This window comes from Siphateles boraxobius, unplaced genomic scaffold (genome assembly GCF_051911475.1).
Source record: "Siphateles boraxobius isolate OS27281-9 unplaced genomic scaffold, OSU_SipBor_1 41, whole genome shotgun sequence".
NCBI classification, from domain to species: domain Eukaryota; kingdom Metazoa; phylum Chordata; class Actinopteri; order Cypriniformes; family Leuciscidae; genus Siphateles; species Siphateles boraxobius.
Genome location: NW_027509042.1, coordinates 24,451,988 through 24,469,541, shown reverse-complemented (window position 1 = coordinate 24,469,541; position 17,554 = coordinate 24,451,988). Strand labels below are relative to the sequence as shown.

The 17,554-nt window shown below is 43.3% G+C and overlaps 1 protein-coding gene across 5 annotated transcripts in view; it reads right to left on the bottom strand.

Moving 5' to 3' along the window:
• rhbdl3 (rhomboid, veinlet-like 3 (Drosophila)) overlaps positions 1-17,554 on the bottom strand; it is a 155,074-nt gene that overhangs the window by 41,899 nt on the left and 95,621 nt on the right. For 3 of the 5 annotated variants that reach the window (XM_077199030.1, XM_077199033.1, XM_077199031.1), the window contains 2 exons: positions 8,124-8,306; positions 3,790-4,014 (listed from right to left, as the gene is read on the bottom strand). In XM_077199030.1, the coding sequence (XP_077055145.1) occupies positions 3,790-4,014; positions 8,124-8,306 (408 nt within the window). The remainder of the gene's footprint in view (positions 1-3,789; positions 4,015-8,123; positions 8,307-17,554) is intronic. The other 2 variants (XM_077199032.1, XM_077199034.1) reach the window with 1 other exon arrangement.

The following is a 17,554-nucleotide window of genomic DNA, read 5'->3' as shown; positions in this document are numbered from 1 at the left end:
ATTTTAAACTTTACAAGGACTTTTAAGCAGTAAAGCTATCTGTGTCACAGTGTCTGGTTGTGTTTCCCTGGGGTTCACTAGAGGTCCTCGTTTTCACGGTGTCATTCACTATAGACTAAATTTCCCAGCATTCTGTTCTGCCACTCATCTGTTCATTGCACACAGCTGTTTCCCATCACCTTGTTAGTTCTGTGTGTATATATACCCTGTCTGTTTTAGTGTTGTCACGGAGTCCTTGTTATTCGTCACACCACTTCTGAGTTCCTGTTTCCTGCCTGTTCTTGTTTTGTTTCTCGTGTATTTTATGTTTGGATTGCCTTATGGATTTTGACCCTTGCCTGGACTGGTTTTTGTGAGTACGGATTACCCTTAAATAAACACTGCATTTGGATCTTACCTTTTGTGTGCAGTTCGTGACAGAAGGACTCAGTCACTAATAGATCCAGCAGTACGGGTACGATCCGGTCGGTATGTGGATACCGCATAGCGAGATTTTCCCTCCAGGAGGGGATGAAGGATCCTCGATTTCTTTGTTTGCATATTTTTCAATGTGTGCTAGAAGGAATGAGGAGACCATAGCTGCGAGGCTCGTACAGGAGACGGTAACTTCCCCAGAGATGGTAAGTTCGATGCCACCGACACGCCATCATGGACGGAGGAGGAGGAAGAGACACAGTCCGTCTGCCGATCCAGAGACCGCTTGCGTCACGTCTGCCGATCCAGAGACCGCTCACCTCACATCTGCCGATCCAGAGACCGCTCACGTCACGTCTGCGGATCCAGAGACCGCCAGTGTCTGTCCCTGAGCCGGAGCCAGTGTCTGTCCCTGAGCCGGAGCCAGTGTCTGTCCCTGAGCCGGAGCCAGTGTCTGTCCCTCAGCCGGAACCAGTGTCTGTCCCTGAGCCGGCGTCTGTTCCTGAACCAATGTTTGTTTCTGTGTTTGTGTCTGTCCTACAGACCTTTAGTGTCTGCTGTTCCAGAGCCGGAGCCAGTGTTTGCTGTTCCAGAGCCGGAGCCAGTGTTTGCTGTTCCAGAGCCGGAGCCAGTGTCTGCTGTTCCAGAGCCGGAGCCAGTCTATGCTGTTCCAGAGCCGGAGCCAGTTTCTGCTGTTCCAGAGCCGGAGCCAGTGTCTGTCCCTGAGCCGGAGCCAGTGTCTGTCCCTGAGCCGGAGCCAGAGTCTGTCCCTGAGCCGGAGCCAGTGTCTGTCCCTGAGCCGGAGCCAGCGTCTGTCCCTGAGCCGGAGCCAGCGTCTGTCCCTGAGCCGGCGTCTGTTCCTGAACCAATGTTTGTTTCTGTGTTTGTGTCTGTCCTTGTTGCTGTTACTGTTCTGGTGTCTGTTCCTGAGCCGGTGTCTGTTCCTGAGCCGGTGTCTGTTCCTGATCCGGGTTCTGTTCCTGTGCCGTGGCCGCCCGAGGGGTCTTCAGCGCCCTGGCCGCCCGAGGGGTCTTCAGCGCCCTGGCCGCCCGAGGGGTCTTCAACGCCCTTACCGCCCGATGGGTCTTCACAGCCCTGGCCGCCCGAGGGGTCTTCACCGGCCTGGCCGCCCGTTGTACTGTCTGCTTCGCCCTGGCCGCCCGATGGACTGTCTGCTTCGCCGCTGAAGCTCTGCCGGCTAAGTCGTCACCTACGGTTCTTGTTCCCCTTCACGGACCTGGCCCCCCATCCCTCCCCCTGGTCCGTCTGGTAGCCGCTCCGTAAAGGGGAGGTTCTGTCACAGTGTCTGGTTGTGTTTCCCTGGGGTTCACTAGAGGTCCTCGTTTTCACGGTGTCATTCACTATAGACTAAATTTCCCAGCATTCTGTTCTGCCACTCATCTGTTCATTGCACACAGCTGTAACACTTGTACCATCATTTTTACCTCATAGTAGTTAAAGACAGCTAATAGGCTATAACGTGCAGAGGTGGAAAGAGTAATACAATATTCTACTCAAGTAAAAGTACTACTACTTCAATGAAATTTTACTTAAGTACAAGTAAAATTACCGGTCTAAAAATCTACTTAAGTAAAAGTAAAAAGTAGCTCATTTAAAATTAAAAGTTACGGAGTTACTATTTTAGCAGTGGGGGGTGGGTGAACAGTGGGTGGGGTGGGGGGACTCTCCCGTGTAGGGTTGTAATGGTATGAGATTTTTACAGTATGATTACGTCTCAGAAAATATCACGGTTTACAGTATTAATCAATTATTAAATAAACGGTATTATTAAATTATGGTTATTATTATTATCATCAGTTAAAATGACAGTTAAATTAAAGAAAACAGTTTTTTTGGGGTTGAACAAATGCTTTTATTATAAAAAAACTTGAAACCATTTGTTTGTTTTGTTTATTAAAATTTCAATAGAACATGTCTAATCAATTAAATTCAATAATTGATAATGAATTAGATTAACAACTCATTTTTAACATTAATAATTTTTTTTAAGAATAATATAGTCCTATGAAATGTATTTTATTCAGAAAATTAATGTTTCTTTTTTATGATTTAATCCAAATATATTATCAAAAACAGTGGCAATCAAATGAAAATTTTAACTTGTGTCCTTTTATTTTTTGGGGAAGAGCTGCAAAAAACAGATTTACTAAATTAAACCATGGAAAAAAAATATATGCCTTAATTAATGTTTAAATAAATTGTATTATTATTGTTGTTGTTATTATTATTATTTTGAGAAGTACGTTCTATTGTATGCCTACAATAGTAATATATTTCTGTCATAATTTCTCCCAGTTAAACCAAACTTTTATTTTGACAGGTTGTAGGGAAGACTTGTTTCAAAGTGTAAGCCTATTTGACAATGGTTTTTCTCAAATAAAATGATGAAAATGCTCATTAGGCGTTCTCTCAGAGCAGCTCTGGAAATGTTCATGTATTCATCATGTACTCAAATTGTTTGTGAGACGCTGAAAACACTACGCGTACTTGAGTATGTAGTAGACAAAGCGGAGCAGCTCATTCACACCGATTCACAGAAACGCAGAACAAGCAGGTTATATATTTACGAGGCAGTACTTTTGCGCTTAAATATTCACAGACCATGTCGCGATTGGATTTATTGCACAGTTCTACTTCCCATGTATTCAACCATCCATCATTTTGCTTGTTTTACGTGACATCTTCTGCGTTATGTAAATTCCATTTTCATGACTGGATTCCGGGATTCCCTCTGCATCACGTAAATCATTCGGCCTTACGTTATAATCGGGACATAGGCTACCTTTATCTGCAGGAGGGATGGTGTCCTATGTATCCTCCTTTTGCAGCAACTTTGTGTCCACATTTTTTGCAAATTGGATATCTATCCTCGAGGACAACCACACTTTTTTACATCCAAAGTATTTCCATACTGGCCATAATTCGCTTCATAAAAATTGGAGGGCGCTTCGCTTTCAGCTTCAGCTGGGTCTGCATCAGTTTTTTTGCGTGTTTGTTCTCCCGCCCTTCAATCAATGCAGTAGCCTAATTTCCGGAGTGTGATTTTTTTTTCTCCCTTGTATTATTATTTTTTACTCAGTAACGGATGTGATTTCAAATGTAGCGAAGTACAATACTTCAAACAAAACGTACTTAAGTAAAAGTAAAATTACAGATTTTAAAAACTAAAAAAAGTAGAAGTACACAAAAAAACGACTCAATTACGTAACGCGAGTAAATGTAATTCGTTACTTTCCACCTCTGATAACGTGGAACCAAAGTATCTGCTGATACGTTTGGCACTTCAATAATAAAAAAAGCAGTGGAAAATAATTCTTTTTTAAAATAATCTTCAATAGTAAAGTTCATTCTAACCTCTGCTATAGTGATGACCAGCATAAACCATGGTGGTGGACAGTAGGTGTAACTGTCAAAGTACCATTTGCGGTCCACCTCTCTGGGCAAAGTCTCATAAGCAACATGACGTACGAGTCTCCGAGACAGACCCAAGCCTACTTCCTCTCTCAGTGCCGAATTCCTGAGCTGCCGACTCCCTTGCAGGATCGCTCGACGGAAACTGTTTGAGCGTTTGTTGCTCATCTGAAAAAATATGACACATACAAACTGAACAATCATGTTTATCAGCATTTTACTATGAATATGCATGGAATCAAATATTAGTAACCAAAGATAGTGATGTGATCATGTATCAGTAACCAAAGATATTAAATCAGTATTGGTATAGTCCTTCAGTCCTGTAAGTTTGAATGTACAATACATTAAGCAAGACTTTTATTGGGAAACCTCACACTTTTTCGCTGATACAGGTTGTCACAAACTTTTATTTGTCAGGACATTTACTGTGATCCCTAATAATATTTCTTGATTTTTTTTATGCGACTAGACTAATTCACCTGTTAGTTTATTTAGAAATGTCCATGATGTAATTCGTCTATGATCTGTCTTTTTGTCTTTGACAGTCCATCCCCTTCCCACATCCTACGCCCCCCTCCTCTGTCACAGACAGAATGCTACTGTTGTCACTTAGCAACCGATTGAATATTCCACACTCATCTCCAAGTCTCAGAGCAGCTGTGTAACAAACAGTGTGTAAGTGATTGCGTGTGTGCGTTTGTGTGCATGAGACAATGCTGTTTAAACAAGCTTTTCACCGCTGAGGCAAAAAGCCTTCCTCAAAAACCTGGAATGTTCTTTTATCCCATGCCAGGCTCCTGGTCAGGAATACAGGTCATGCATTATGTAAGTTGTGGAAGAGGCCCCTGAGTAGGATGAAGACATGTATTCCGAAAGCCCCTGAAGATGTTGCCTTTGCAGTCACAAACAATGGGATCAAATGAAATAGTTTAAAACATGACTAAGCTGACCCACAAAGCTTAAAGTTTCACATGCTTCACACAGTAAAGCTACAAAATCAGTTTACTCAAAATAACTCATATTAAATCTCTGTGCACCTCTTTATACACACCTTCACACATCCCCTCACAAAAATAAACAGACATTAAGTGCTCTCTGTTACGAACTGCTCCGAGACTTGAAGGTGAAGATCCAAAAGCAGCTTTATTCAAGAATAGTCATATAGGCAGGGTCAAGAAACAGCAGACAGGACAATGGAGAATACACAGAGAGAATCCAAGAAACAGGCAGAGGTCAGGGCAGGCAGCAATAATCAGAGTCCAAGAACAAATCCAAAGTCAAAAACAGAAAACAAACACGGGAAAACGCTCAGAAATGCAGACACACAGTACAACAAGACTTCGCAATAAGTGAATGTGAAAACCATGTATTTATGGCATGAACTAAACAAGATCATGAGAAACAGGTGAATGAGATGAGTGCTGATGAGTCCGGGCAGTGAGTTATGGGAAATGTAGTTTGTGAGTGAAACATGATCATCTGGTGTAAAGTGCCCTCTGGTGTCTCTCAAGGGCACTCCAGCTGGTGACGTTACATAGCCCCCCTCCAAAGAGCGGCTTCCAGACGCTCAAAAAACTGTCCAGGTGGGAGTTGGAGCGGAGGCGGATCTGGGGGCGGGATGGAGGGCCAGGTCCGTGGAGCAGAAGAGGAACAGGAGACCAGGGCGCAGCAGGCTTTGCAGGCGACCAGGGAGGATCAGGCTGTGCAGGCGACCAGGGCGGATCAGGCTGTGCAGGCGACCAGGGTGGACCAGGCAGTGGGTGTGGCCACGGTGTAGTTGTCGGACCCTCGGGTGTCCAGGGTGGAGCTGTCGGACCCTCGGACGTCTAGGGCGGAGCAGGATGCGCAGGCGGCCAGGGAGGAGACAACCCCTCAGGCGGCCACGGCGGTGAGAACCCTTCGGGTGGCCACGGCAGCGAGAACTCTTCAGGTGGCCACGGTGGTGAGGACCCTTCAGGTGGCCATGTCGGTGAAGACCCTTCGGGCGGCCATGGCACAGGAACAGACACCGGCTCAGGAACTGGAAGAGACACCGGCTCAGGACAGCTCAGGAACTGGAAGAGACACAGGCTCGGCGGCCATCTTGTCAGGAGACACAGGCTCGGCGGTGACCGTTATGTCAGGAAACTCTGGGCTGGACGGGACCATCATGTCAGGAAACTCTGGGCTGGACGGAACCAGCATCTTGTGAAACTCTGGGCTGGACGGGACCAGCATCTTGTGTAACTCTGGGCTGGACGGGACCAGCGGCGAAGAGGGCCTTGAGCTGGGCAGGACCAGCGGCGAAGAGGACTGAGCGCTGGGCAGGACCAGCGGTGAAGAGGGCCTTGAGCTGGGCAGGTTCAGCGGCGAAGAGGGCCTTGAGCTGGGCAGGACCAGCGGCGAAGAGGGCCTTGGCTCTGGCTCTGCGGGTATAACGCTCACAGACTCCTGCTTGGCGGGCATGCCGCGCTCAGACTCAGCAGGCGTGACGCTTTCAGTCTTTGGATCGGCAGACGTGACGTGAACAGTCTCCGGATCGGCAGACGTGACGTGAACAGTCTCCGGATCGGCAGACGTGACGTGAACAGTCTCCGGATCGGCAGACATGACAGGAACGGTCTCTGGTAACGCCCCCTAAGCAGTAGAGGGCTCGGGGAATTCTGCTAAGACGTAACGAGAGTCCGGGGAATCAGTTGATGTGTAGCAGAACTCTGGTTCAACGGGTGTTTGAAGTTCATGGGAACCCTTTTCCACAGGGCCCACAGAAAAGGATGAGCCGCTTATCCTCAGGGCGAATTCAATATATTGACATAAAGTCCATTGAGGGGTGTTGTCAGGCATGAGATAATTTAACATGTCCTCAAGCCCATTTTGGAAACTATCCTTTAAGACTGCATCGTCCAAGTCTACCCCATGGCAGAGCTCACAAAATTCTTCAACATATTCCTCGGTTACCTTGGCTGAGGCGGAAGAGACTGATTAGTGGGTCCATGGTGGTTCTCGGTTTCTTCTCGGCTGCTGGATCTGAAGTGGCGAAGTCTTCTGTTACGAACTGCTCCGAGACTTGAAGGTGAAGATCAAAAAGCAGCTTTATTCAAGAATAGTCATACAGGCAGGGTCAAGAAACAGCAGACAGGACAATCGAGAATACACAGAGAGAATTCAAGAAACAGGCAGAGGTAAGGGCAGGCAGCAATAATCAGAGTCCAAGAACAATCCAAAGTCAAAAACAGAAAACAAACACGGGAAAACGCTCAGAAATGCAGACACACAGTACAATAAGACTTCGCAATAAGTGAATGTGAAAACCAGGTATTTATGGTGTGAACTAAACAAGATGATGAGAAACAGGTGAATGAGATGAGTGCTGATGAGTCCGGGCAGTGAGTTATGGGAAATGTAGTTTGTGAGTGAAACATGATCATCTGGTGTAGAGTGCCCTCTGCTGTCTCTCAAGGGCACTCCAGCTGGTGACCGTTACACTCCCTGTGCTTCACTTTTCTGTGGCATAATGATTTGTGGACGATCTTTGTGTTGGTTGTTTCCATGGACACCACATAAGGAAAAGTCAAACAATATGGGATTTAGACAGTACACACAAACTGTGATATCTGTACCATGCTCTACTGTTGGGGCACCATGGTACTACATCCAGCTGAAAGACTGTAAGGCTGAAGGAAAGAAAGAATTCTCAGAAAAAGATAAAATGGAGTGGTGCTGCCACACTGTAATCACTCTTCATCAAAATATAATGTTAATGTTTGTATATAGAATTCTCAGTTCGTTTCATTCTCCCCCTCACTTTTCTTTCTAAACCCTAAATTACATTTTCGTTCCAATTCTTGCCATTACAATCTGTCTTTCCTCTGATTCTCTGTTCTCACTTTTTTTAAATGGTGGACAGTGAATAAGAGCTGTAGAGGAACAATAGCAGTGTAGAAACACCAACTGCATACTCCTCATTCCTTGGTGTCCCACTTTCACATGACCTGCCACAGCCAATCAAAACACAGAATCTGATCCAATGTTTCACTGCATTGCTTTATAGCACTATAGCTCTATTCTCCAGCCACTGTGGTGGACAATAGACTCTATGAAGAGTTGCTGTATGTGTGAAAGAAAGACTGAGAGAGAATGGGAAAGAGACAGGGAAAAGGGCAAAGGAGGGTGTGAGACTGAGGGTGGGTGGCATTGAGTTTTTCCCACAGATTCGATGGTATTCCCATGCAAGTGGAATGGAATATTCCATGTTTTGGCTTTTAGTTCAGGGTCAGAAGTTCTCAAAACCTCACCTCAAGTTCATCTGCAGAACTCACCAGGTTAACAAAATCCTGGTAGCAGATCTTTCCGTCAGCATTTCCGTCAGCCAGGGCAAGAAGAACCTCCAGCTTGTGAGGGTCCAGTTCTGATCCATAAGCCGCAAGCAGGTCTCGGAAACGCTCAGTACTGATGAAGCCTGAATTTTCTGGGTCATACTGAACATATGAGAGGAGATAAACAGTAAATTAGAATGCATTTTCATATTCTGATTCTAAAACATTTAAACAACATTCAGTGGTTAACAATATTTTAACAGTTAAAACTAATTTTATGTGCCATCACTGAAATCATAACATGATGATATTTATTACTGATATGAGGAATTCAGCCATCATTCCATTTGAAGTCTACCAGCAGAGGGACATTACTGGATTTTTCTCTAACTAAGTTAAAATGAATGTGGTAAGACATTAAACATAGCTGGCTTTACAATGCAAGATCTGTACAGAGGCAGCATCTGAAGCAACATAATACAATGCAAAGCATGATTTATAAAGTTTACAGAAGTAATTTGATGAAATTAGTATTGTAAATATGAAATGATTAATACAGACACATAATCAATTAAACAAATTATAAATCACAAGGCTCAAGGTGGTTCTGATGCTGCATTTTATTTACATATACCAAAGCAACACCTCAGCTGACTTAGACAGTGACATTGTTTCTTTAACACTTTTAATAATTTTGGCATTATAATGGTTTCATTCGGTTCTCTTGAACTAAGCAACATCACAAAAGTCACACATACAATGTTCCTGGCGGATCACCCGTTTATCTGAAAAGGATAGAGAAATTCAGATGGGACATTTGAGAGAGAGACGAGAGAGAGAGAGAGAGAGATAGAGATAGAGCATTTGCATTTTGTAAACATAGAGCAGGTACAACGGATGAAACAATCAATAACTGTGTCCATCAGATTGATCAGATATGCAGAAGGAGACAGATGGCATTCAATGCAGGCATTTTACATGACAGTATGACACGTGATACTGTAAACAGAGGCCTATGTTAGAGACTGCCAAATTATTGAAACAGTAATATGGCACAGTGAGAAATGTATTGGCAACAAACTGTTCAAGCGCAAAACATGGCCGTGTCATATCTTCAACACACCTTCTTAAATACACTGGACAGATAGGCTATTTTATGTCAATTAAATAGATTAGCACATGGAAATGCTAGCAGTAAACATTTAAAAGGTTTGAGTTAATGATGTTTATGCAATCAAATTGTATGAGTTGACTTAGTCAATATTTCAATTAACATGTTTGTATAGTACAAAATCAAAATTTAAAGTTCTACCAACTATATATTTTTTTGCATTTGTTAACTTACACAAGTTGTGGTGTTACAAGTGTGATCAGTTTGGAATCTTTGGATTCTAAGAGTTTTAAAAATGTACACTTGTGAAAATAGTACCACAGCGAGAAATAAAAAAAGAAATCCATGCCAGATCATGCCCATTAAAAAGTGTGTGAAAAGTTGCATTATTGTGTTTGATGCAGAAATATATAGTATGTATTTTTGTGCAAGTGATTCAAGAGCACTGTTGCATAAATTTACACAATTAATGTAAAAACTTAGAGAAACTTAAGAAAACAACCTAAATCAAAATTATTATTTGTTATTTATTATCTTGTAATAAAAGTAATGTTAGGGCTTACTAAAAAATGCATATTTGTGTCTATGTACTTAAAAAGATAAAAATATAGAGATGGCTTAATGACACCATGTCAATGACATCTTCTGTGTCATTGAGTCAGTTCAATGAGTTCAAAGAGCTCATCCTGTTTTAGTAATTGGTGTCACTGTGTCAGCCCTACACGCTTTCAAACATTCACTGTTTCTGTTTGTTTGGGCAGCTAAGGTCATGAAGTCACAGAGACACAGGCAGAACATTCCAAGTTTGAGCAGCAAGAAGTCTTTTTCTGAAAGCCCCTTTGTACACATCATGCTAAAATTCACACAGTATGCACATATGGACACAGACACACCCACACAAACTGACATTATGGACCTCTTTCTTCTATCCTGGAGGATTTGCATAAATATGGCTCAAGATTAATATACAGTTTGCTAAATACGATTAAAGCTAAAAACATCTCCCACTGTTCCCACTGTTATTCAAACATACAAACACACAACAGCCTCGCTGAAGATTTACCCACCTTCTCTTGAAAGACCTCTGATAACTTCTGTGTGCCGTTAGTTTTCATGTTGTGATCTATCTTTGTCCCACACTATCCCCACAGAGGGAAAGAGTGAGAAGCTGGAGACAGAGACTAATCTCTACCCATAGGGGATTTACAGTTTTGTGAAGACCCCCACCACTGGAAAACCCACACAAACAAACACAAACCCACCCACCCACCCACCCAAAAACTCCACCCCTAACCTCTTAGCCTACATTCATAGTAATCAAAAAACACACTCTCTGTTGTGTACAAAACACACATACAATCTTGGTGTGATACCTCAATGAACAACTTTTAGTAAACTGGCTAACAGATGAAAATGAGAGAATCCAGCTCCAACAATGGGGTTTTCGACGGCCTAGTTTATTCTGCCACCTTACCTAATTACATTTCACACACATACTCTCTCTGCTGAGCATGCACATGCACAAATATAACAGATGAATCTCACAAAATGACTCGGCTAAATTTAGTGCGCTAAGTGCTTTCCTAAAATATTATTTAATTCCTTGCTCTTGAAGTTTTGTGAAGTTGATAGTGCCCTTTTGTATCCCTGTTGTACAGAAAATGTTTTGTATTACCATGCAAACACAAACGACTGCACCCCTGACAATTAAATACCACATTAATCCTTCTTTAAAGACAGTCCTGGGGCTGATCTTTCATTATAGAGCTGAGAAAAGGGGTTTGTGTGTGTGTGTGTGTGTGTGTGTGTGTGTGTGTGTGTGTGTGTGTGTGTGTGTGTGTGTGTGTGTGTGTGTGTGTGTGTGTGTGTGTGTGTGTGTGTGTGTGTGTGTGTGTGTGTGTGTGTGTGTGTGTGTGTGTGTGTGTGTGTGTGTGTGTGTGTGTGAAACCCCTGGTATTCCAGGCCTCATTTTCATAAAGCCGAATATTAAACAGTCTTCTTTACAGAAGAGAGAATGGAGTTCACCAACTGCCTCAATCTCTCTGTGTGTATGTGTATGTGTTTGGAAGGGGAGGGATAGAGACATTAAATTAGATAAAGTTTAAATTAAATACAAGAAGAAAAATATATATATAAAAAATTATAAAAATTAGCATATTGTGATAAAGTTCATTATTTTCCGTAATGTAATGATAAAAATTAAACTTTCATATATTTTAGATTCATTCCACACCAACTGAAATATTTCAGGTCTTTTATTGTTTTAATACCGATGATTTTGGCATACAGCTCATGAAAACCCAAAATTACTATCTCAAAAAATTAGCATATTTCATCCAACCAATAAAAGAAGTGTTTTTAATACAAAAAAAGTCAACCCTTCAAATAATTATGTTCAGTTATGCACTCAATACTTGGTCGGGAATCCTTTTGTAGAAATGACTGCTTCAATGCGGCGTCGCATGGAGGCAATCAGCCAGTGGCACTGCTGAGGTGTTATGGAGGCCCAGGATGCTTCGATAGCGGCCTTAAGCTCATCCAGAGTGTTGGGTCTTGCACCTCTCAACTTTCTCTTCACAATATCCCACAGATTCTCTATGGCGTTCAGGTCAGGAGAGATAGCAGGCCAATTGAGCACAGTAATACCATGGTCAGTAAACCATTTACCAGTGGTTTTGGCACTGTGATCAGGTGCCAGGTCCTGCTGAAAAATGAAATCTTCATCTCCGTAAAGCTTTTCAGCAGATGCAATCATGAAGTGCTCCAAAATCTCCTGATAGCTAGCTGCATTGACCCTGCCCTTGATCAAACACAGTGGACCAACACCAGCAGCTGACATGGCACCCCAGACCATCACTGACTGTGGGTACTTGACACTGGACTTCAGGCATTTTGGCATTTCCTTCTCCCCAGTCTTCCTCCAGACTCTGGCACCTTGATTTCCGAATGACATGCAAAATTTGCTTTCATCTGAAAAAAGTACTTTGGACCACTGAGCAACAGTCCAGTGCTGCTTCTCTGTAGCCCAGGTCAGGCGCTTCTGCCGCTGTTTCTGGTTCAAAAGTGGCTTGACCTGGGGAATGCGGCACCTGTAGCCCATTTCCTGCACACGCCTGTTCACAGTGGCTCTGGATGTTTCTACTCCAGACTCAGTCCACTGCTTCCGCAGGTCCCCCAAGGTCTGGAATCGGTCCTTCTCCACAATCTTCCTCAGGGTCCGGTTATCTCTTCTCGTTGTGCAGCGTTTTTTGCCACACTTTTTCCTTCCCACAGACTTCCCACTGAGGTGCCTTGATACAGCACTCTGGGAACAGCCTATTTGTTCAGAAATTTCTTTGTGTGTCTTACCCTCTTGCTTGAGGGTGTCAATGAAGGCCTTCTGGACAGCAGTCAGGTCGGCAGTCTTACCCATGATTGCGGTTTTGAGTAATGAAACCGGCTGGGATTTTTTAAAAGCCTCAGGAATCTTTTGCAGGTGTTTAGAGTTAATTAGTTGATTCAGATGATTAGGTTAATAGCTCGTTTAGAGACCCTTTTCATGATATGCTAATTTTTTGAGACAGGAATTTTGGGTTTTCATGAGCTGTATGCCAAAATCATCAGTATTAAAACAATAAAAGACCTGAAATATTTCAGTTGGTGTGCAATGAATCTAAAATATATGAAAGTTTAATTTTTATCATTACATTATGGAAAATAATGAACTTTATCACAATATGCTAATTTTTTGTGAAGGACCTGTATATATATCCTGCAGTTACCAGAAATCTATCACATATACAAATATAAAGTTGCAATTACAAGAAATACAGTCTCAATTGCAAAAAACAAAGTTGCAATTAAGAGATATAGAGTAACAGTTGCAACATACAAAGCCTAGTTTAAAGTCACATTGTAAGAAGTTAAGCCACAGTGTTAGATGTAAATTCAGACTGCATTGTTAGAAAAAAGTTAAGAAATAAGTCACACTGTGAGATAGCCACATTCCGAAATATAAAGTTGCAGTTATGAGAAACAAAGTTATAAATGAAAGATACAAAAATGACATTGGGAATTTGAGATGAAATCAGATTGCAAGATTTAAAACCACATTTGTGAGACATAAAGGCCCAGTTTCAAAGACAGGGCTTAGATTAAGCCAGGATTAATTCAGCCTTAGTTCAATTAGAGCATTTAAGTAGCTTTTAAACATGCATTAGAAAAAAGAAAAAAAATTACTGGTGAGCATCTTGAGACAAAACAATGGTACTGATGAATTTTATGATATGTCAGAGCCAAGTTGCTTTCAGTTAAAACAGCTCAAACATGCATTTTAGTCTGGAAATAGGCTTAAGCCTTGTTTGTAAAACTGGGGTTAAGTCACTTTATTCTTTAGTATTATTATTATTATTTTTTTTTTACTCAGATTCATGAACAATACAATTTGACTTAACACTGGTAATAGTGTTAAGTGTTAAGACCCCTTTTGCGCCAACGTCACAATTACGTCACGGCGTTAGCTGGAGGCAAAACAAAGTGAAAACTGGAGGCGGCCAATACAAACCAGCACAGATTCGGCTACATAATAAGGATATTAAATTATTATTATTTTTATTAAATGTCATCTTGTTGTGTTTATGGGTGCTAGAATCACCTACAGGATCCAATTTGAAAATTTATCGCATAATGTTTTCTAAATTATTGTGATTATTTGTGAATCATCTATGATTGTTGTGATTGATTGTGATAGACATTTTGAAGAACTAGGTAAGAAAGAATAATCAAATACATAGTTAATTAATATAATTTAAATACATAAAACATTTTCATTTCTAGAAAATATACACATCATTAAAATTGCACTGTAATGTCACTCTTTACATTGTCGTCTTCTGGCCTTGGCGCTGGGCAGGACAGCGCAATGTAACGTTGCCACAAGTCAAGACCATTCATAGTTATAGGCATCTAAAGATTTATATGCCCTCAGTTTGTCTTAACGCTCAGTTTCTCTATCAGGTGTAAGTCCGGCCACTCACTCACCCGAGGTAAATTAATGTTAATCCTGTCAGATCGTCCATCCATTGACTGAGCGTGTATGGATCGGCCAATCTGGTTCCGTCCGTTAAAATTAGCTTTTGCAAATAACAATCGCGGTCCTGGACAGTGAGTGACCTTGCACATTAAGATAAGATCTGATTTTCTCCCGTCATTGTTAAAAACAAGCAGAAAAAAACTTGCAAACTAACGTTAGTGAAGCGGCCAGAGCGATCGTTCTACCAAAGAGTATAAGTAGGCCTACCAAGAGGCGAAACTCAATAGAACGTTCCATTGCAACAAACGCACCCATGCGCTGAGCTGCAGCTCCGCCATCTTGGACTGAACGCAACACAGCTGTCATAGAATTGAACGATACCGGTTCCAATTCAAAAGCGGTTAAGGGAACTAAATAGTAGTTTCTAGTTTTTAATATCTCTATAGCCTAAACTAAAACGGCGTGTTGAATAATGTACAACAAAATAATGCTTATGGATTGGTTTATAGTTAAACAATTTCGTCATAGAGCATGAAGCTCTGTCAAATAGGCTATTTATTTACCCCAATAACTTTTGGGGATAACTCCCGTTTTCATACACCACAATTTTACAACACCAGTAACAACAGCCCATGTTCCTCATGAAATGATTAATAGATTCATTGAAAAAGCCAAAACACAGTGAACAGTGAGTAAGTTAGGTGAAAGGGACAACACATTAGTCAATAGATTATTTAATAGTAATAGAAGATCATCACAAAATGAACTATAATAAAATTGGTGATGGTAAGTAGATCACCACATAATTTCTGGCTGCATTACACACAACAAATCAAACATTGTGCAAGTAAAGTGCACACATTTACTACAAATAGAATGGCAATGGTAAATATGTTAGCTGTTCTATATGTTTTAGTCTTTAGTTTTATTATAATTTAATTCATCTTGACTGATAAAAACTTTGTACAACACATGTTACATTTGATACAGAAAGAGAGAGTTAATGTACAGATATACAGATGACTTAGCTTTAAAAAAAATCTGTTGCGCTTCTGTTTTAGGCTGTGAGAGTTGTCGAATTTGGGTCTGTAATAGACCCCTTTTCAGTTGGTAAACATGGTGACGTTTTTCTGTGGGCGGAGCTTAGGTGGTTGCAGAACGATCCCTCTGGCCGCTTCCCTAATGTTAGTTTGCAAGTTTTGTTAGCTTGTTTTTTAACAATGACTGGAGAAAATCCGATTTTATCTTAATGTGCAAGGTCACTCACTGTCCAGGACCGCGATTGTTATTTGCAAAAGTTAATTCTAACAGACGGAACCAGATTTGCTGACCCGTACACGCTCAGGCAATGGATGGACGATCTGACAGGATTAACGTTAACGCTAGGCTCAGTCCTACACCTATCCGATAGAGAAACCGAGCGTAAAGACATACTGGGGTCATATAAATCTTTAGATGCCTATAACTATGTGATGAATGGTCATGTACAAGACTTGTGTGGTACGATCCGCAGTTCTGCCTAGCCAGCGCCAAGAAGACGTCAATGTATAGAGGGACATTACGGTGCAATTTTAATGATGTGAATATTTTCTAGAAATAAAAATTCCAGATAGAGCATATTCATTTTTCATTGATTCTTGCATCCAACAACACAACAAGATGACATTTAATAATAATAATAGTAATTTAAGCTCCTTATTATGTAGCCGAATCTGTGCTGGTTTGTATTGGCCGCCTGCAGGTCTCTTACGAGAGGTTCTCTCGTATTGCGTAAGTTTAGCTTACGCTACGGGGGAAAGATTCATCTTCTCGAGATACTGAAGCCAAAAAATTATCCTTAATTTTGTATACCTTGTCAACGCAGTGCAGCAGCTAGCAGACCTAGAGCAGGCCATCTCGCGTGCTCATTGGCTGCCCTGCGGGCAACTGCTGCAGCCTACCAGTGAGCCCGGAGTGACGTCACGCCCAATGAAGGGCGCCCGCGCCTTTATAGCGTCACAGCCCGCCAGATAGGCGTGGCTTAGCGTATAAAATAGGGGCTGTAGGCTGAATTCGCTGGTTTTTCGACTCTTCGGCGAGCTCTTCGCATCGCTGGATGTGAGAGAAGCCACCGCCGCCGTCGAACAGCGAACAGCCAGCCTAGGACAGCGCTGAGGAAGCCGGCCGTCTTCGCCACCTTCAGCCATCCGTGCGAGCTACGCTATCCGGCGACGTATCCTTTTTTGCTTATTATTCTAAAAGAGCAGCGAGCGTCTTTTTAAAGATGCCTCGCACTTCCTGTGGCTCGTGTAAAGCCCCGCTCAGCGCCGGAGACCGCCACCTGATCTGCGCTCTCTGCCTGGGCCTGGAACAAGCAGAGCTCGCCCTCGCGTCCGGGGGCTGCGAGCTCTGTGAGGAGCTTCCGCTGTCGACCCTGCGGGCTAGCTTTCAACACCGCAGCAGTCACTCCGCCCCCTGTGGGACCGTGCAGAAAGAAGCGCCGTTCCCTGAGACAGCCGGAACCGGTGGCCACAGCGACGCGCTCGCCGGAGAACCTCCCTCGAGCCTCGCTCTCCCCTTCCCCACCTCTCCTCACCGACGCGCAGCTGCCGCTTGCGAGCCTCACTGCCGTCGCTTCGGAGGATGAGTCCGAGGGACACGTCACAAGAGACTGCTGCTCTATCCTGGCATCAGACAGCGAGGAATGGTCGCTTCACTCCGCCTCCTCGTCAATCCAGGAATCCACCCGTACCCGCGCTGGAGCTGACGCAGAACTTATGCGCCTGCTGACGCAATCTGTTGACCGTCTCGGGCTCGAGTGGTCGCTGCCGAAGGAACCCGCGCCGAACAGGCTCGACGGCTGCTTCCTTCAAAGTCGCCGCCGCGCAGTTTCAGAAACTAGGCCCGCTCCATTCCTGCCGGAACTTCATGCGGAGCTGACGAAGTCATGGAATACACCGTTTTCTGCTAGACTTCAGTCACAGGCCTCCGCGTCGCTCTCCCGAGTGGACGGCGCCGCCGAGAAAGGGTACACAGCGATTCCCCCTGTGGAAGAGGCGGTCGCAGCGCACCTTTGCCCGCCCTCCGCGAGATGGCGGTCACGGTCAGCCCTCCCGTCTAAAGCCTGCAGAGCCACTTCCTCCTTGGTCGGCCGCGCTTATGCCGCCTCCGGCCAGGCCGCGTCTGCTCTACACTCGATGGCAGTGCTTCAGATCCTGCAAGCCGACCTCCTCCGTGAATGGGATGAGAAGGGCCGGGACCCAGCTGCGGTTACGGATTTGAGAAGCGCGACGGATCTCTCTCTCCGCG